The sequence below is a fragment of the Macaca thibetana genome, chromosome 2, assembly GCF_024542745.1.
Source record: "Macaca thibetana thibetana isolate TM-01 chromosome 2, ASM2454274v1, whole genome shotgun sequence".
Lineage (NCBI taxonomy): Eukaryota > Metazoa > Chordata > Mammalia > Primates > Cercopithecidae > Macaca > Macaca thibetana.
The window spans coordinates 20,713,904-20,735,327 of NC_065579.1; the positions used below are offsets into that span (position 1 = coordinate 20,713,904).

The 21,424-nt window shown below is 37.4% G+C and overlaps 1 protein-coding gene across 7 annotated transcripts in view; it reads left to right on the forward strand.

Annotated features, from left to right (window-relative positions):
* The window catches only part of SLC4A7 (solute carrier family 4 member 7), a 107,243-nt gene that overhangs the window by 13,692 nt on the left and 72,127 nt on the right, over positions 1 to 21,424 (forward strand). For all 7 annotated transcript variants that reach the window (XM_050779450.1, XM_050779453.1, XM_050779449.1 and 4 more), the window contains exons 2-3: positions 15,249 to 15,330; positions 19,249 to 19,395. In XM_050779450.1, the coding sequence (XP_050635407.1) occupies positions 15,249 to 15,330; positions 19,249 to 19,395 (229 nt within the window). The remainder of the gene's footprint in view (positions 1 to 15,248; positions 15,331 to 19,248; positions 19,396 to 21,424) is intronic.

A 21,424-nucleotide genomic window follows, 5' to 3' on the forward strand; every position in this document is an offset into this window, starting at 1 on the left:
TCGGTGGCTCATGCCTGTAATCCCAACACTTTGGGAGGCCGAGGCGGGCGGATCACTTGAGGTCCGGAGTTCAAGACCAGCCCGGCCAACATGGCGAAACATCATCTCTACTAAAAATACAAAAGTTAGCTTAGCTGGGTGTGGTGGCATGCACCTGTAATCCCAGCTACTTGGGAGGCTGAGGCAGGAGAATCTGTTGAACCTGAGAGGATTTTATTTACATATAAAGTGCCCATCTGAATACTACTCTACTATGTCCTAAATTTGGCTAATATAAAAATGAAATATTTAATAGTACTTTGCCTTGGTAATTGTTTTTCTGAATGAAATTAAATGTACAGCTTTCTTAAAGCAACTACTAGAGAAGTTTTTTCAAACTCAGAATTTCTTTGCCTTTAGAGTCATTCTCTTAACCATAACCATAGCAAGAGAGAAAAATTCCATGGTTCTAATCATAACCACTAGATGGTGATCTTATATATTGGTGAAGCCTAAATTTTAGTGGTGTTAAAATACTGAAATGGTTGCCCAAATTAAGCAATGTGAACTCAGCAGTGCTATTTAGCAGTGTGAAAGGAGTGGACTGGCTGTACTCCTCACTGAAACATATGTTTTGAAGTGAGACAGGTTTCCCATTTGTTTTATGGGATTTCTCCTTCCTCTTTTCTTGTTGACATTTATGCTGCTTATTGCTGTGATTTCAGTTTTATTAGCTGATACTGAATTGCTAGCAAAGTGTTTTAAAATAATGAAGTGAAAATTTTTGTGATTGATATAATTATGTTTTACTTACAATTCCATAAATAAGGCATGTGAGTAAAATTATATGTAGTTTAATATAGGGGAAGGTATGTGGCCTAGTGGAATGAACATGGGCTCTTTGAAATCAGATACCCCTGATTTGAATAATGATCAGCTGTGTTACCATAAGGAGTTTTTGTGAGAATTAAAAATAATGTTTGTAAGTGGCCCAGTGAAAAGTGCATTGTCCCTGGAGGTGGGACGTGATTTTAAATTGTATCTTATCCAAGCTGAAGCAATGGGACCTTGAGAAAATTATTTAAGTTTTCTGAGTCTCAAGTTTCTTTCACATATTTGGGAGAGTAATACTTGCTTCTAAAATTGTTTAGTGTAAGACTATTATAAAAGCTAGTAACAACCACAGTGTATGACTGTGGAATACTAAATAAAACGAACTTCCTTACCCATCCATTATTAATGGAGATTATTCTTCCCAAACTTCTATTTCTAAAGAGTTTAGGAAAATATAAAGAAAATAAAACAATTTTGTTTTTTTTCCTCGAGACGGAGTCTTGTTCTTTTGCCCAGACTGGAATGCAATGGCGGGATCTTGGCTCACTGTAACTGCTGCCTCCCAGATTCAAGCAATTCTCCTGTCTCTGCCTCCCTAGTAGCTGGGACTACAGGCGCACACCACCACACTGAGCTAATTTTGGTATTTTTTTATGGAGATGGCTAATTTTGGTATTTTTTATAGAGACGGGCTTTGTCATATTGGCCAGGCTGGTCTCGAACTCCTGACCTCAGGTGATCCACCTACCTCAGCCTCCCAAAGTGCTAGAATTGAAGGCGTGAACCACCGCACCCATCCAAGAAAGTAAAAATTTTAAAGAATTTAAACATATCTTCTCATAATTAAAATTGTGCACCTTAATGTACCCCCCCTTTTCTGTCATATAAAGAGAAACATGGGCCCTCTGCTTTGTCAGCAGTATCATTTCATCTAATTACATTCCTGTATTACGTTCCTATACAGAAAAAGTAATTTCCCATCTGTAAAGGAACTTAAATGGATACCACATATGCTTTCTTAATCACTTTAATTCCTGTACAGTTTTCTACCTAATTTAAAATTTCTTGGTTTCCCCCCGCCCTTTGGCCAATTGAAATTCACAATTAGAAATTTAAGCTATGTAGTATTTCATTTTCTTGATTTTAAGATTTCAAAAAATCAGTTAATTTGATTATATAATTTAATGATTGTAAAGCAGTAAAAATGTTAGTATTTTATTTATTTATTTTTTTTTTTTACTGTGCCTACCAGTTTTTGGAAAATGGGAAAATGGTTAGGAAAATTTTGAACCACCTTCTGTAGGTAGCTGACCTTGTGAAATGTTTTTTCAAAAATGTTACTTGCTTTTTTATTGAAGTTGTATCTACTTAAAACAAGAATTGATTGTAGGTTTGTTTTTTATTATTACTATTTTTTTTTTGAGACAGAGTCTTGCTCTGTTTCCCGGGCTTGGAGTGCAGTGGCACCATCTCGATTCACTGTAAACTCCGCCTCCTGGGTTCAAGCTATTCTCATGGTTCAGCCTCCTGGGTGCCCGGGATTACAGGCACGCCTGGATAATTTTCGTGTTTTTGGTAGAGACCAGCGTTCCGCCATGTTGTCCTAGCTGGTCTCAAACCCCTCAGCTCAAGCAATCCGCCCGCCTTGGCCTCCGAAAGTGCTGGTATTGTAGAAAAAACCAGGTTTTTGTCACACAGCCTGGAAAGATTAGGCACACAGATACCTTGAAAGGTGAGGGGTTACGAATTTATTGGGTGAAAAAGAAAGAACAACACAGCAAAGTGAAATGGAGTCCTGGCTAACAGGCTGTTCATCTCACCAATTGGATTCCAGGTTGCTATCCCGGAATAGGAGGGGCCGGGTTCTTCCCCCACTTCAAATGGCGCGAACGTTTCGCGGTTCCAGCCCATCCCCCATCCTCCCAGTCCTCGTAGATTATTTTGGGAGCTCTTTTTACTTGACTGTCTTACTAGGATTTACAGACATCGCCGGACTGGCTGGCTTGCTTTTGTTTTTTGTTTTTTGTTTTTTTTGAGACGGAGTCCCGCTCTGTTGCACAGGCTGGAGTGCAGTGGTGCGATCTCGGCTCACTGCAACCTCTGCCTCCCAGGTTCAAGCAATTCTCCTGCCTCACCCACCCTCCTGAGTAGCTGGGATTATAGGCGCCCGCCACCACGCCTGGCTAATTTTTGTATTTTTAGTGGAGATAGGGGTTTGCCATGTTTGCCAGGCTGGTCTTGAACTCCTGACCTCTGCCTTGGCATCCCAAAGTGCTGGGATTACTGGTGTGAGCTACCGCCCCCCGCCTTGATTGTAGTTTTGAAGAACGGACTAAAATGCCACTATTTCACCCATAATGAATTATCAGTTATCTTTTATATTAAATGTTATATTGAATTAGTAGATCTTTAGTATCTTAAGAAAAACATCTTCGTTGAAACAGACTAACATGTATCTATATTTGTGTTCAAATAAACACTCACAAATGGGTTTTATCCTTACGAAAACATGAAAATGTGGTATTAAAAAACTACAGCATGTTTTCTTTTTTTTTTTTTTTGAGACGGAGTCTTGCTCCAGGCTGGAGTGCAGTGGCACAATCTCCACTCACTAGCTTCCGCTTCCTGGGTTCTAGCGATTCTCGTGTCTCCGCCTTCCAAGTAGCTGGGATAACAGGCATGCCTGGTTAATTTTCGTGTGTTTGGTAGAGACCAGGGTTTCACTATGTTGCCCAGGCTGGCTCTCAAACCCCTAAGCTCAAGCAATCAGCCCACCTTGGCCTCCCAAAGTGCTGGTGTTGTAGATAACGGCAGGGAAAGATTAGGCAGGCAGACATTTTGAAAGGTGAGGAGTTATGAACTTACTGGGCGAAAACAACAACACAGCAAAGTGAGATGGAGTCCTGCTAACAGGCTGTCCATCTCACCAATTGAATTCCAGGTTACTATCCCGGAACAGGAGGAGTCACGCTCTTCCCCGCTGCAAATGGGAACAGGAGGGGAGGGGTCAGGCTCTTCCCCCTTGCAAATAGCGCGAACTTTCGCGGCTCCACCCCATCCTCAGCGTCCCAGTGCACAAGCAACTCGTAGATTTTCTTGGGAGCCATTTTTATTTGGCTGTGTCACTAGGATTACATATATTAGCCACCACATTGGGCTTGCTTGCTTGCTTTTTTTGTTTTTGTTTTTGTTGAGGTGGAGTTTCACTCTTGTTGCCCAGGCTGGAGTGCAGTGGTGCGATCTCGGCTCACTGCAACTGCCACCACATCCGGCTAATTTTTTTTTTTTTTTTTTTAAGAGACAGAGTCTTGCTCTGTCACCCAGGCTGGAATGCAGCGGCGCCATCTCAGCTCACTGCAAGCTCCGCCTCCCGGGTTCAAGCCATTTTCCTGCCCAGCCTCCCGAGTAGCTGGGGTACAGGCGCCCGCCACCACGCCTGGCTTATTTTATTTTTTGTATTTTTAGTAGAGACGGGATTTCATGGTGTTAGCTAGGATGGTCTGGGTCTCCTGACCTCGTGATCCGCCCGCTTCGGCTTCCCAAAGTGCTGGGATTACAGGCGTGAGCCAGTGCGCCCGGCGCTAATTTTTGTGTTTTTAGTAGAGACGGGGTTTCGCCATGTTGGCCAGGCTGGTCTCTACTCCTAACCTCAGGTGATCCGCCCACCTCCGCCTTCGCCTCGCCTCCCAAAGTGCTGGGATTACAGGCATGAGCCACTGCGACCGGGCCCTGCTTTTTCCTTAATATTTTACCGACATCTATTGCATGGGACTTTGTAATTGTAACTCATTATTCATAGTATAGTTATAATATTCCATGGTAATCAGCCATTCCTCTGTCTTTTTGCTTTCAGATTCTTTGTTTTTGCCAGTTTGAACAGTAAACATTTTTTTAAACCCAGCTTGTAATGAGTTTATTAAATAGTTAAGCATCTGCAGTGGTAACTTCAGCCTCAATTCCTAGTGCAGTAGTGATGGAAGTAATCTGTTTAACAGTCTTGGAAGGACTTTCCAAGTCTGTGAGTTGCTTGTAGATTCTCATGTGGAAGCAATCCCATGTTTTAGGACCTTCACCGTTTTTCTTGTAGTGATTCTCAAAGTCTTAGGCATCTGAACTGGTCCTTTTAAGATTCTTTTCCTTTGCATCTCTGTTCCAGCCAGCACACATCTTCAGGTATTTTACGTTGCGACTGCTTAGCATAATTCTGATTTGTCGAATCGCCACCTCTGGTTCTTTCCAGTGTTCTTAGAAGCATGGCTATGGTATTGCTTCCTGACCAACTTGTTCCTCAGTGACACCAAACGTCAATGACTCAAGAACATAATGTGAGTCAGGAGCAGGAGTGGGTTGACCAGAGCTCCCCAGTACCTGCGAACGTGTCTTAAAAAATCCCAAACGTTCTTGACTTTATATTTTGTTGGTTTTGTTTCTGTTGAGTAGATACCCAGAAGTAATATTGCTGCACCAAATGTATGCTGACAAATTTGTAAATGAATTCTTGCTAGCTTACTCTCCAAAGTTTTGGGTAATTTACATTCCCAAGTAGGAAGTACGAGGGTGTCTCTGTCTCCCTATCATTACTAGTTTTAAATGTGAATTTAAAAAATTTATGGAAATAAAAAATTAAATCTCATGTATGGTCCATTAAAAAAATTTGTTTTTCTAATCTAATGGGTCTTAAATTCCATTTGTTAAACATCTAGTGAGAGTGTCCCTTTAGCTATTGGCCATTGGTATTTTTACATAAGGGAATTACTTGGTTCATACTTTTTTTTTTTTTTTTTTTTTTTTTTTTTTTAAGATAGAATCGCACTCTGTTTCCCAGGCTGGAGTGCAGTGGTACAATCTTGGGTCACTACAGTCTCTGCCTCCCAGGTTCAAGTGATCATCCCACCGCAGCCTCTCGTGTAGCCAGGACTACAGGACCATGCCACAACGCCTGGCTAATTTTTTTTTTTTTTTTGATGGAGATGGTGTTTCACCATGTTGGCCAGGCTGGTCTCGAACTCCTGACCTCAAGTGATCTGCCTGCCTCGGCCTCCCAAAGTATTGGGATTACAGATGTGAGCCACTGTGCCCAGCCATGGTTCATATTCTTAGTCCATTTTTGTATACCTTTTTTCCTTATTTATTCATCTTTTATTGGTTGGTTTGTTTTGTTTTTTTGTTTTTGTTTTTGTTTTTTTGTAAACGAGGTCTTTCTGTGTTGCCTAGACTGGTCTCAAAATCCTGTCCTCAAGCGATCCTCCAGCGTTGGTCCACCAAAGTTGCAGGATTATCACCATACCTGGCCTGTTACTGCTTAAAGAAAAGCTTTTGGTTTTAATTTATCTTGTAATTGGCTGCCTTCAATTGAATCTATTTTGTTGTTGTTGTTGGTTTTTGTTTTTGTTTTTGTTTGAGACAGAGTCTCACTTTGTCACCCAGGCTGGAGTGCAGTGGCGCGGTCTTGGCTCACTGCAATCTCCGCCTCCTGGGTTCAAGCAGTATTCCCTGCCAGTCTCTCAAGTAGCTGGGGTTACAGGCATGAGCCACCATGCCTGGCCAAATGAATTTTTTTTTTTGTGCTAATTGGTTGAATATGTCATTCTAGGTACACAGTCACATCATCTGCAAATAAAGATAATTTTGTTTTTTTGTTCTATTTTCATTACAGTAGCTCCACATTCAAATTGATGGATTTTCCTATAAACAGTGGAATCCTACAGCTCACGTAACAAGTGAAATCTTTAGTATTTTACACTTTAATATGTTTGCTCTTGGTATCTGGTTATAATTTTGTTACTTTTGGACAGGTTCGTTTTATTTTCATTATACGTGAGTCATGTTGTAAAGGTCTACTGGGAGTCTTGAAGGAATAATAAAAGACACACATCTAGACACATCTTGATGAAATTATTGAGCCAGAAACGGAAAAACAAACAAAAACCTGGTGGATATTAGGCTTCTGGTCAGTAGCACTAGATTCTTGAAGGCTGGGTGCAGTACCTGAGAGAAGGTATCTATACAAAATACGTATCGAGTAAAATGATTTTTGAACATGAAAAGATTTTCTTTATCACCCATATATTCATTGTGAAGCATATTTCTCAAGACCTTAAATGAAAATGAGAAAGGAATAATATGAGCTGAACGTCACTCAGACAAATTAGGGGAAAACACCCTTGATAATAAATTAATAGAGGGATCTACTTTATTTTAATGTTTGAAATAGTCTCTTGTGAGCAGTAGGGATTTCGTGACATTGATTCAGATGGTCCAATTTTCATTCTTGGTTCTGCACTAGACTATACGTATTTAAGTAATTCTAGTACTTCATATGCTTTTTAATATGAGTTTTCAGTTTTAGAATTAACCAGAGGACACAGCTTAGAAGGCTTTATTTTACATATTGAATAGAATGTAAATGTTATGATTCTTGATACAAAAAAATATAGGCCGGGTGCAGTGGCTCACGCCTATAATCCCAGCACTTTGTGAGGCCTAGGCGGGTGGCTATCTCTTGAGGCCAGGAGTTTGGAACCAGCCTAGCCACCATGGAGAAGCCTGGTCTCTACTTAAAATAGAAAAATTAGCCGGGCGTGGTGGCGGACACCTATAATCCCAGCTGCTAGGGAGGCTGAGACATGAGAATCGATTGAACTTGGGAGGCAGAGGTTGGAGTGAGCCAAGATTGCGCCACTGCACCCAGCCTGGGTGACAGAGCAAGACCCTGTCTCAAAAAAAAAAATATATATATATACACACACACACACACACACACACACATATATACACACAAATATATATATACACACACATATATAAATAAAACACTGAGGTGTGGAAGAGAGATTGTAAATGAAAGGATATGGGTTGTGTTAGAGAAAATTCTTTTCTTATTGTGGAACAGATACTGTCTAAAATTGATGAACCAAGATGTGAAATAAATTATTTAAAGTTATAATGGCAACTGTAGCAACTAAAAACAGTTCAAGACACAACAGAATGTGGTTATATTTCATAAGTGGAAGTGGAAATGGGAGGAATACTTGCTTATTTGGGGGCACTTTTGTAACCTTGGATTTTTCTACCATTTACAGATTAATTTGATAAATTAGTTAAAAATGTAGTTTAAGTGAAAAAAACAAGTTATATATAAAACAGTAAATATGTAATGAATGCTGTCTTTTTTGTAAGAATAAAAATATTAGAAGGCTGAAAATGGAATGAAGAGACTAAGGGATCAAATGAGATGTCTGTGTATGCCTCCTATTAAATAAAATTATACTGAAAATTAATCTTTAAAGAATTAGCCAAACAAAAGCCTACTGGTTAGTTTCGTTGATTTGTTGAGTTACTTTATATTTTTATTTTATCAAATAATGTATTAAACTAAAACTAATTTACCTATTTCACCTATAAACCTTGATTTTAAAAATTTTATTGGAATATTGGTTTAGTAGTGTCCATGATAGTGTTACTTACAGTGGGAAATGTTGGAGAAGTGTTTCTTCCGTATTTTGGTGTATAGTATTTTGTATTTGGGAAATTAAAAAGTCTGTACGCGCACCTAGTTTCTTCTTCTTTTCCCTCTGAGGTTGCTTAACCTTCCCTTCCTCCCACTTAAATCCCTATGCTTATGGTTTTTATAATCCAGTGAGGGAAGAGAGGAACGGGGCAGACGTGTGCTTGACCAGGTGGTTAATCTCTTAAGTACTGGTGGGGAGGGCCAAGATTTTCCACAGGAAGTATATTTCAAGAGGTCATTTTGGAATTTTTTTTTTTTAAGATGGAATCTCACTCTGTTGCCAGGTTGGAGTACAGTGCAGTGGCATGATCTCAGCTCACTGCAGCCTCCACCTCCTGGGTTCCAGCAATTCTCTTTCCTCAGCCTCCAGAGTAGCTGGGATTACAGGCGGGCACCACCATGCCTGGCTAATTTTTGTATTTTTAGTATAATTTTTGTATTTTTAGTACAGGTGCGAGGTTTCACCACGTTAGCCAGGCTGGTCTTGAACTCCTGACCTCAGGTGATCTGCCTGCCTTGGCCTCCCAGAGTCCTAGGATTACAGGCATGAGCCACCTTGCCCAGCCAGAAATTGGTTTTTAACCTGATTGTTTTCAGATATTCTTTGGGGCTTAATGTATTGAGAATTTTAAAAAGTCATTGACTGACATATGTCTTACTCTTGTATTTGATTCTTCAGATTTATATTTATTTGCCAAGTATATATCACATGTAACAAGGGTGAAGATTTCAAATATGTAATTAATTATATATGTTATGTAGCTGTTGATGTTCCTGGGATTTGTATTCTTGGAGAAGTTTAGAAGCTTTAGTTGTATTTGAAGTGTATGACGTGTCTATCACCTGTTACCTAGAGTCAGTCTCCCTATGTAAAGTTGTGAAAGAATAATTTCTTATTGTGTTACTTATTTTGTGCACGTCATCAGTGAATTCTCCAGGATGAGCTGGGTAGTAAGACTTTAGCTGTGGAATATAGATATTTTTATAGAAAATATTAAATATCATCTATTTTGCTACCTTATAGAATTGAGGGTACCAAGAAGCAAATCTATATATACAAAGAGCACTTTGATGAAGCAGTAAAAACTAATTATCTTATTAAATTTTTGCCTTTGTGTATTGCTTTAATATTCTGAATGACAAAATAAGCATTCGTAAAAACATTTCTGCTGTGTATCCAAATAGAATGATTGTTTGGAGAAAAATCACTGGTTAATTGCCTGAATTGTGAACTCATCTAGCTGTTATTTTCATGGAACACCGTTTTTACCTGAAAGAAAAACTGACAGACTATGGTTAATCATACGTGGGCATTTGACAGATATTTTGTCAAAAATGAATGAAGCGAAGTTGTAACTTCAAAAAAAAACAACTGATAGTATTTTTACCCATGATAATAATTCCAGCTTTCAGGCAAAAGTTAGAATTTTGGAAAACTTGCATCTGCTAACCTGACTTTGACAATTTCTGAATACTTAGACTTAAGAGATTGTTGGTGATATTATTTACAAGTGTGATTTTTTAAAAATTTTGATATTGTTTAATGAAATGTGACATATGGAAAAGCTCTAATACCCAGTGAACACATACATTCTGAACATGTGAGAGATCCATTCAAAGTGCATAGTAGACAAATGAATTTTGATGTAACAATGTATAAAATGTTCATTTGGAATAGTTTCAGATTCTACGTTGCAACTAACTTTTAAGAAACAATATACTTGTTGAGTTTGATGAAGTATCAAAGAGGAATGTCCATAACTACCTGAAGAGAATATTGAAATATGCCTCCCCTTTCCAGCAGAATATCTGTGTGAATCTGGATTTTTAAATGTGCTTTAACCAAGGGTGGATCACATCAGATTGACTGCAGAAGTAGATATGAGAATCCAGTTGTCTTCTATTAAGTTAGATAGTTGAAGAGATTTGTAAAAATGTAAAACAGAGGTATTCCTCTTAAGTTTTGTCTTGCTTTTGAAAAGTTATTTTCATTACAGTGTTATGTATATTAACATGTAATGGCTTTATTATGGTTTAAGTAATTCTGAATAACTACTTTGAAGTTTTCTGTTTTAATCCTGATGTGGTAACTTGTATAAACAAAGGCCCTTTGAGGTCTTAGGAATTTTTAAGAATGTAGAGAATCCCAAGTCCAGTAGTTAGAGGGGTGCTACTTATTTTTTTTTTCTAGCTATTGTCCATGTTAATACTTTGGTTTTTGGTTAAAATAATTATAAACCATACTCTCACACGTCCATCCACATATATTCTTAGAGTATACACTCTTGTATAACATTGCAGAAAGGTTTTAGTTGAAAACGGATTGCTGCATTCCTCTTGGTATTTTTACTTATAACTAAATGTATATATTACTTTCCAAATTTGTTATGCTGTGACCCTGTGTAAGTTGTAGTTATTAGCTTGGAAGATTAGGTAACTTAGAACACGGTGATTGGCTGTACCATAAAAGTAACTTAGAAGAGTTCATCTCTGCAAAGCACAGTGACCTAAATCAGATATGTGCTCACTGTCCCTGGAATCTTCAAGGGACTTACTGCATTACATCATCAGAAACAAGGCATTTCTATATAACTATGGAAAGATTTCGTCTGGAGAAGAAGTTACCTGTATGTACCTAATTATGATCTTGTCTTTTATTTACAAACAAATTTGAATCAGAGTTTAATAGTGAAGCTTGAAGAAATGTCAGGCTTATTAGCACTGGCTTAGAATAGTATCATCCTCTGTGTCCTTGGGTGTGGAAGTCATCTGTTGAAGAGTAATTCCTTGTGTAAAGTTAAAAATATTTGTAGCATCTTTATTCTTCTATAAAACTCACTCTTTGGTTAGTTAATATTACTTGAATGAGTCTTTAAAAATTATTTGGTTAAAATATTAGGAAAGAAATCACTTTATCTTAATGGTTAAGTGTGTTTTGAAGCTAAAGTGTTCGATAACTGTGAAATTACTCCATATGGTTAATCATAATTTATGGGAGGCATTACTTTATACTATAGTCATATGTCTTATATAATGGAAAAATTAATTTGTGACGGGGATCTCTGATGGCTGTTTTAATGAATTTTTGTAAACCTCAGGGTGTCAAAAGGATGTTAGACTAGATTTACAATATATTTTAAAGGAATATTTGAACATCTTTTTTCCCTAATACTTTGCCTTTGGCATGTTAAGTGTTGTTTTTGATTGACCAACAAAAATTTAAATTGTGGATTTTGCTTTTTCAGGCAAGATAAATAACTATGAGAGGAATTAGTAAAATATCTTATGAAGGCCTAAATCTGTTTCTCACAAAACTAGATTTGATTTTACTGGAGTTTGCATGTTGAATTGAATTTTGATTTTATAATGTGTTGATGCTGGGTTTTTAAATTTATGAACTAGGTTTTGTTTTTTGTTTTTTTTGAGACAAGGTCTCATTCTGTTGCCCAGGCTAGAGTGCAGTGGCACTCTGTGCGCTCACTGCAACCTCCACTGCCTGGGTTCGAGCCAAGTAACTGGAATTAAAGGCACGCTCTACTGCACTCAGCTAATTTTTGTGTTTTTAGTAGAGACAGGGTTTCGCCATGTTGGCGGGGCTGGTCTTGAACTCTTGACCTCAAGGGATCTGCCTGCTTCGGCCTCCCAAAAGCTGCCCTTCAGCCTGGGCGACAGAATGAGACTGTCTCCAAAAAAAAAAAAAAAATTTAGTTATGCAAGTTACACATGAAAACATTCTTATTGAAAACCGAAACGATAACAATAAATTAATATTCTAACTTGGCTTCCATTCAAACCCAGTTCCCTTTCCAGAAACGAGGAGTTAAGAATTTGGTGTGGATCCCATCAAGCCTTTTCTGCTGCTTTTTACTTAATACAAATAAATACATATGAAAACATGTGTATGGAAATAAAATTTTGGTTTAGTCTTGTAAATATTTTTAACATAAACTTGATCTTATTCACTACAATGTGCTTTTGCACTAAACAGATATCTTTGAGACCTTTTCTTACCAGGACATATAGATCTACTTCCATTTTTTTTTGAGTCTGGTTTCTCAAACTGTTTCCTAGCACTCCTTGGTTTGAGATTGTCTCCTTACTATTGGCACACATTTTTGCTTCATTTTTTTAAATATTGAAACAATGCCTCAGTGAAAATGAAAGTTCAGAGAAGTTGAACTTTCTCTTGCCCAAGACTTCACATACAGTATGTAGTGGGAGCAGCCTGTGTAGACCATGAGATGATGTGCTCTTTTTTTTTTTTTTTAACATGTCATGTTTGGTACATGTGGGAGCATTTATCTATGATAGATATTTAGAGGTCAAAGGTTATGTGTATTTTAAATAAGTATAGTAAATAATATAAAGTGTTGGGAGATTATATAACTTAAGCTGTTTTTGAGTCTTTTTTGTTGTTATTTGAAGGTGAGAGTTAATTGTTTTGCTTCATATCCTGGCAATTGTGCAACCTAAATGAAAGTTTGGAATGGGAGCAGTTAATCCCTTTTAGAATAGGCAGTATGCTACCTCTCAGGATGCAACTTCTGTGCCTTTTTACTTAGGAGAGCTTATCTTTTGTACCTGTGCATGTTCAGAGACTAAATGACATGAAGTCATTGGAACATGTAGCTAAAGATTTTAGAATATGACTTGGTTGATGGATGGAAATTATTATTCATTCTTGCACTTTTGGGGTTTGGTTTGGTTTCCTACTTTGGCTTTTCCTTGTTGCTGAGGAAGTGAATGCTGTAAAGTGACTTGATTAATTTGTCTGTCTCGTTTTTTATTAAAAAAATTTTTTTTTTCTTTCTTGAGATGGAGTCTTTGTCTCCCAGGCTGGGGTGCAGTGACGTGGTCTTGGCTGACTGCAACTTCTGCCTCCTGGGTTCAAGTGATTCTCCTGCCTCAGCCTCCTGAGTAGCTGGGGTTACAGGTGCCTGCCACCATGCCTGGCTAATTTTTTCGTTTTTAGTGGAGATGGGGTTTTGCCACATTGGCCAGGCTGGTGTCGAACTCCTGACCTCAGGTGATGCACCAACCTCGGCCTCCCAAAGTATTGGGATTACAGATGTGAGCCACCGTCCCTAGCCTTAAGTTTCCTTTTAATTAAAAATTGTATTAAATAAATGGAGATGGGGTTCTTGCTATGTTGTTCAGGCTGGTCTCAAACTCCTGGACTCAAGTGATACTCCTACTTCAGCCTCCCAAAGTATTGGGATTTCAGGTGTGAACCATCACACCCAGCCCATCTTCTTAGTCCATTCTATGAAATTGTCTCATGGTCTACATGGCCTGCTCCCACTCCTTTAAATATGGAACTATAGCAAGTCATTTAACATCTGTTACCTATATTAAATTGAAGAATCATTCAGAGTCGTATACATGTATGTCCTGATATCCAAATGTATTTGATATACAGTTTGGATATCTAGCCTTTAGAAAGTAAATTTGGATATCAGAAGATCTGCATTTTCTTAATATACTGTGTCCTGTTCTGAGTTTTGGGTAAGTCAGTAGTGGTAGTTTGGATAGCAAGGAATTTATTTGAAAATTTAATCAAATAGTTCAGTTCCTGAGTTTACTTACTGAGAATTTGGACACTGAGGGTTTCCATAGCAGCAACAGTTGTATCTCAATTTACTTTGTATGCATTGTGAAAAAGTGTGGAAGTGCCTAGCCAGCTCTGGTAGAGGTCAGCAAGGGTTTCCCTGCATAGCTCCAGTAGCCCCATGCTGGGCATGGGTCCAGAGCAAGCTGTAGCTGGTCCGGCTAGAAACCAGGACTAGATTTCAAACACTTTTTTTTTGTTTTTTAGGCAGAGTTTCGCTCTTGTTGCCCAGGCTGGAGTGCAGTGGCACGATCTTGGCTTACCAAAACCTCCGCCTCCCGGGTTTAAGCGATTCTCCTGCCTCAGCCTCCTGAGTAGCTGGGATTACAGGCACGCTCCACCACACCCGGCTCATTTTGTATTTTTAGTGGAGACGGGGTTTCTCTATGTTGGTCAGGCTGGTCTCGAACTCCAGCCTCAGGTGATCCACCCACCTTGGCCTCCCAAAGTGATGCAATTACAGGTGTGAGCAACCTCGCTCGGCTTCAAAGACTTTTTGAGGGAAGGGTATTTGTTGTTCTCTCTCTAGCAGTGGCATAGAGTCTTGTGCATAATAAGTTAATAATAAGTAGTTAATGATTAGAATGTCCTTTTGAAAGTTATTGCAAGTTGAGAAGGGAAGTTAAAGCTAAAATTTTATCCTTTTAAAAATAGCCTCTACATTTTATAATAAATATGTTTAGTCTTTTTGTTGAACTGAAAAGAGAACAAAATTATGAAGGTGGGATTTCCACAACTGAAGCTAGAATTTCCCTAGAGGTTAAATTTTGGCATGCATTTTACTTTAGGGGAAAAGAAAAAGTTCTTTTAACTTTTGTTAGCCCTTGATTAATCAGTTAAAGTGGTACTACATGTTGAGTCTGCTCATTTTTGACAATTTTATGTTTGACCATAATTCAATCCGGTATAACTGTTTCCTGTTATTTAGGAGACTTAAGAGCAAAGATCAAGAAAGAAAGCATTCCATGTTGACATCTAAGGATTCCCCTCACATCACATTTTCTTTAATCTCTGACCCTGGAAGGTCTGTCTTTTGAGGATGAAATGAATATATTACCAGTTATTTAGTATTTGCATGGAAATCCATTTAAAAATCTTTGCCATTTCACTTCTTACTATGAGACTTTTGAATGATCTTCTGTGGATTTAAAAAGCCTATAAACGTAATTTTAAAAGAATGCAGTTAGCTGTAATAAGAGTTCAGTTATTTGAGAGAAAGCAGTCTGTTTTATATTTTGTTGCCATTTCAAAGGATGCATATAATAGGTCCTCAATTGATTGTTATCTCATGAGTTAATGAGAATTATTTGTTTTTAGGGTCCTGATGAAGAAGCTGTTGTGGATCTTGGCAAAACTAGCTCAACTGTGAACACCAAGTTTGAAAAAGAAGAACTAGAAAGTAAGTTGATTTAAAATAGCTTACTTTGCTTAGCAGGATAAATTACTAATTAATGTTTGTAAGTATCCTTTTAAGTTTTACCTCATATTTGTTGAGTTTTTTTTGTTTTTGTTGTAAGGTAAAGCATACATTTAGAAGAGTGCCACTTGAAAGTATTGGCAAAAGATAGAGTTCAGAATGCTTTTCAAAATTTAGTGATGGTTACCATTAATTACCTTAACTTGGAAGACTGAAAGGACACAGTCACAAAATTAGTTAACTCTTATTTTTTTCATTTCTAGCAGGCTAAATAATTTGTGTTATGAGTACACTAGAGTGCCAGACTAATAAACGACAGTTATCATTTGTTGTCATCTCAGCATTCATTTTATAGGTGTTACATTAGCCTTTTAAAATGTTGCAATAACCTCTGCATAGAGTTGTAGAGCAACTGAGTTACTTGCCCATCTTTCTTCCTTAGACAGGAAGAAGTCCTGGCAAATGGTTTCTTTTCTTTTGAAAATAATTTTAGATTTACGGAATAGCTGCAAAGAAAGCACATAGTTCCTCCGTACACTTCACCCAGTTTCTCCTAATGTTAACATTTTGCGCAGCCATCATATGTTTGTGTAAATGAAGAAATTAACATTGGTTAATTACTAATTAGAATCTGACTAATTACTAGGTTACTGTTAAACCACAGATTTTATTTAGGCTTCACTAGTTTTTCCACTAATGGCCTTTTTCTGTTCTAGGATTCAGTTGATCCAGTTTAGGATCTGTAACAGTACATTTAGTTACAAGTCTCCTCAGTCTCCTAATCTATACCAGTTTCTCATTCTTTTTTTGTTTTTCATGACCTTGACACTTTTGAAAAGTAGTGGTTAGATATTTTGTACAGTGTTTCTCAGTTTGGGTTTAGTATGATGTTATGGCATGAATAGGTGGAGGTTATGGATATTTGGGAAGCATACTACAGAAGTAACGTTCCCTTTTCAGCGCACCATATCTGTGTATGATATCAACATGACTTACTATTGATGATGTTAACCATGAACACATGGTTGAGGTGGTGTTCATGGCAAATATTTTGATAGACATTTTTGGGGGATGTTTTTAGGAACTATATCCTTAAGTTAAACTCTTTTGTGAGAGCTACTACTATATTGAGTTATTGCTTATTTAAAAAAAGAGAAAGTTTCATTTATGTTGTAAATGTTTTCATTTATATTGTAAGATTTGTTTTTTTTAACTCTAAAAGATTTTTTTTTTTTTAACTCTAAAGATTGGCTGTAAGAGTCTAGGCTTGTTAGGGTTTCCAAAAAGAACCTCAGTTATCTAGAAGCTTATTGTTAGATCCTGTGAATTATAGGAGCTAGGGAGGTTAAAATTTTTAGCAGTAATTTTACTAATTCAAATGTACAGTAATATATTTAATGTTTAATGTCAACCCTCACCTATATGTAACCTGAATGTTCCTTCGCTTCCTTTGGTTATCACAGGCACTAAGCTCTGCATACTTTGTGCACATCTATAAGTTTGGTATCAAGTTTGAGGGATAGATTAAGTTTATCTAAGAGAGTTCGAGTAAATATGGTCTTGATAGAATAAAGTAAGGGCAGAAGAAAAAGGAAAGAAAAAGGAAAAAATTACAACAGGACACTGGAGGCAATTGTAAAAGAAGAAAACACAATAAACCTTAATCAACCAATCTTTGGATTCTAGTGTGTTTTTATTTATTTTATCTAGTCTTTCTAAACTGCACACTCATAGCATTTATTTTTATCTTGGTGCATTGGGGCTTCTGTGCCAAGACTCATTAGTACTAATTGGAAGAACAACTTTGTAATTCCCAGTGCAGTAATGGGAATTTGACTCTTTAATTTCCACTTTTCTTTATGTTCTGAAGGAAATAGTTTCATTAAAATAAAATTGTTTTGTTGTATTTATTTCTTATTACTTTTTAATTGAGATTCACATAATATAAAATTGACCATTTTAAAGTATACAATTTTTTTTAATGTGTTCACTATGTTATGCAACCAATGCCACTGTCTAATTCTCAAAACGTATCTATAATTCCAAAAAGAAACCCTGTATAATTAGCTTTTACATTTGGAATTTTTGTTTTATGGTAGTTGAGATTTAATTCCATAGACATTTATCGAGTACTTACCATCTGCTAGGCTGAGTACTGGAAGATGTTTAAACAAATCATTTTAGTTCAATATGTTTTGTTACGTTGTCCCTCTTTTAATTTAAAAGGTGATTATTTACTTTATGAGATTAATATATTGGCAGCTGAAATAAGATGTCAGAGTATCACATTTTTCAGCCTTACCTGGGTACATGAGTGTCGGGCAACTCAAATTTTATACTGCTCTGTGCCTGTCTGAAAAATGGCATGAAATCTCTATAAGTATTGATTTTGTGGTTACAAGTAAATGTTAGTGAGTCAGCAACTTCGCAAATATGGAATCCCATGAATAATGAGGATCAACTGTACATTCAAACCACATATAAAGATGGCAGTCCTAAGTTTCTTGAAGTACTTATTTTCTGACCATCTTACGGAATTTTTTAGGAAAAGAATGTCATTAATCATTTGTATTTCAGCCTATTAACATTTTAAATTGTGTACATAGTTGCAGATTAGTTGACCTTGTACTTCACATCCCTCTTCACTGAACACTCATTTGATATTTGACATAGTGCTCCTAGCTCTGTGGTTTTCCTGATTCAGTTTCATCTAGTGGGCAAAAGCAGAGACTGCCTTTCGTAACTATTTTGTTGTTATACTGCAAAGTTAGGATAATGCAATATCAGTGGTAGCTTTTTCTAGTTAAAAAGCGTACAATAACTTTACTTACTGCTTTTTTATCTAAACTGACAGTTTCTACCCTTTATTTGGATTATTTACATTTAATGTAGCTCTCAGTAATTTGGACTTTATTTTTATTTTGGTCTTTATTGATTTTTTTTTAAACTAAAAAGTTAGTAAATAAATATTTTTAAATATTTATATGTTATATTTATTATATGTATTTAATTGTTATTAAAATGTATCTCTTAAGGACCTCTAGTAACTATGGTTGGCCATAAATGTAGATGGAATAAATATATGTCTACAGGCCGGGCGCGATGGCTCAAGCCTGTAATCCCAGCACTTTGGGAGGCCGAGACAGGCAGATCACGAGGTCAGGAGATCGAGACCATCCTGGCTAACCCGGTGAAACCCCGTCTCTACTAAAAAAATACAAAAAACTAGCCGGGCGAGGTGGTGGGCGCCTGTAGTCCCAGCTACTCGGGAGGCTGAGGCAGGAGAATGGTGTAAACCTGGGAGGCAGAGCTTGCAGTGAGCCAAGATCCGGCCACTGTACTCCAGCCTGGGCGACAGAGTGAGACTCCGTCTCAAAAAAAAATATATATATATATATACACACACACACACACACACACACACACACACACACACACACATATATGTCTACATAGTATGATTTCAGGTGAGCTAAGCTCTTCCTTCTTAAGATATCTTTTTAAGCCGGGCGCAGTGGCTCACGCCTGTAATCCCAGCACTTTGGGAGGCTGAGGTGGGCGGATCATGAGATCAGGAGTTCAAGACCAGCCTGACCAACATGGTGAAACCCTGTCTCTAGTAAAAATACAAAAACAAACAAACAAACAAAAGATATCTTTTTAGATGTGCAAATACTTACATAAGTGATTTGTAGATTTAGTGTAATCATCTGTCAGTGATATTAGCCCTGGGCATAATATTCTGTGTAGTGCTTTGTAAAATAAGAGAAATAACTGGAGACTACCATTGTTAATTACGTGAACTTATATTCTTTATCAGAGTAGATTTTGGAGTACTTTTGTATATATCACTTTTTTTCTCTTTTGGAAAGCTAGTAATGTTTCTGAACCTTTTAATAGGTCATAGAGCTGTATATATTGGTGTTCACGTCCCATTTAGTAAAGAGAGTCGTCGGCGTCATAGGCATCGCGGACACAAACATCACCACCGGAGAAGAAAAGATAAAGAATCCGATAAAGAAGATGGACGGGAATCTCCTTCTTATGGTAAGAGAAAACAGTTCTTCTTTAACAGTTTAAAGTTCCTATTTTCCTGGAAAGTATTTTCTTTTAATTGAATATTTTCTCTTAAAAATTGTGTGTCTGCAGTAATGTAGTCACATTGTATACATTGGGGAATACCAATTGAAGTAAGAATTTTTTTTTATATAAGAAAAATCTTTATAGGTCAAAATCTCTTTGGTATAAGTGAAAAAATAAAGGACTTTGTTTTCTTCATTGTATCCCATCCTTGGAATTGTAAAAGTTATGCCTAGTCACTTAGGCTCAAATTTAGTAGTGTTTCATTTTCTTTCCTCTACTATATATTTAATTACTTACATATGCAATGGATATACATTGGGAATGCTGAGGCTGTCATGGAAGTGATTAAAGTTTTTTTCCTTCTTCTTTTTTTTTGAGATGGAGTCTTGCTCTGTCACCCAGCCTGGGTTGGAGTGCAGTGGTAATGATCTCGGCTCACTGCAACGTCTACCTCCAGGGTTTAAACAATTCTTGTGCCTCAGCCTCCCAATTAGCTGGGATTACAGGCACACACTACCATGCCTGGCTAATTTTTATATTTTTAGTAGAGATGGGGTTTCACCGTGTTGGCCAGACTGGTCTTGAACTCCTGACCTCAAGTGATCCACCTGCCTCAGCTTCCCAAAGTGCTGGAATTACAGGTGTGAGCCACCATGCCTGGCTGTTTTTTTCCTTCTTACACCACAGTTTTGGCCAGAAGATTTTATCCACTAGGCTGGATTACTTGGTTTTCTGTGCAAAAAAGAGTACTCTTATTTGATAATAGTAGTTATATAAAAGGACAGGGTTTTTTTGTTTGTTACTTGAAAGCAGAGAAGTTAGTGGTACCAATAGAAATCAGAAAGAAAAACAGGGACAAGACTGTTATCTGATGATAAGCATAGATAGCCATGTTTTAAGTGGCCCTGAGAGTAGGAAAGGAGAGAGCCAAAAAAAAAAAGGCTGTAAAACCTGAGGAGGATTCTTAGACATTATACTTAGTTGGCATACAGGGCATTATTAGTATAAGGCCATCTGTACATCCTGGGTCCTAGTGAGTGCTTTCTAGTGAAGAAAGCTATGTGAGCCACATCCTATAGGCACTCGCGTGCTACGCTAAAAGAAAGTTTTTGTGAAAAGGCAAAGAAAAAAATATTATGTATAATATAGTTACTGCATGAACATAGGAAAGAAAATACTGATGGCATAGTAAAATCTAAAGTGCAAATTATGTGTCTAAACATTCTATTAAGCCCTAGACAAATGGTCTTATATTTAACCGTCTTAGTATTTTTAATATATAACCATCTTAGCATTTTAAAAATACAGATGTTAAATTCATTTTATAGATCAGGAAACTTCAGCCCAGCAAGACTGACAGGAATCTATTAAACTGTACTAGGCCGGGCGCAGTGGCTCACGCTTGTAATCCCAGTACTTTGGGAGGCTGAGGCGGGTGGATCACGAGGTCAGGAGTTCAAGACCTGCCTGGCCAACATGGTGAAACCTCGTCTCTACTAAAAATACAAAAAAAAAAAAAAAAGTTAGCTGGGCATGGTGGTGGGCACCTGTAATCCCAGATATTTGGGAGGCTGAGGCAGAGAATTGCTTGAACCCAGGAGGCAGAGGTTGCAGTGAGCAGAGATCATGCCACTGCACTCTAGCCTGGGTGACACAGCGAGACTCCGTTTCAAAAAAATACCAAGAAACTCTACTAAGAGATACTGATGACCTAGTAAATCTAGTAAATATAATACTAAGTCGTCATGTAGCTAGCAAAGGAAAAACAAACACTGAATTTAGAAAGGGTCACTAGTGAACTTTTTTTGATGATACTAAGTAATTTAGAAGTAAAATATACTTAAACTGTAAAAAACTGTGCTGTACATTGCAGCCATTCAGTTTAGGATATCCTGGATTCTTCTGTGGGTGAATGGATCAGTATGCTTCTCTTATTCATACTGAGTTAAAAAGGCACACAGTATTTTTCCGGACAGAAATGTTGTTACTTAAC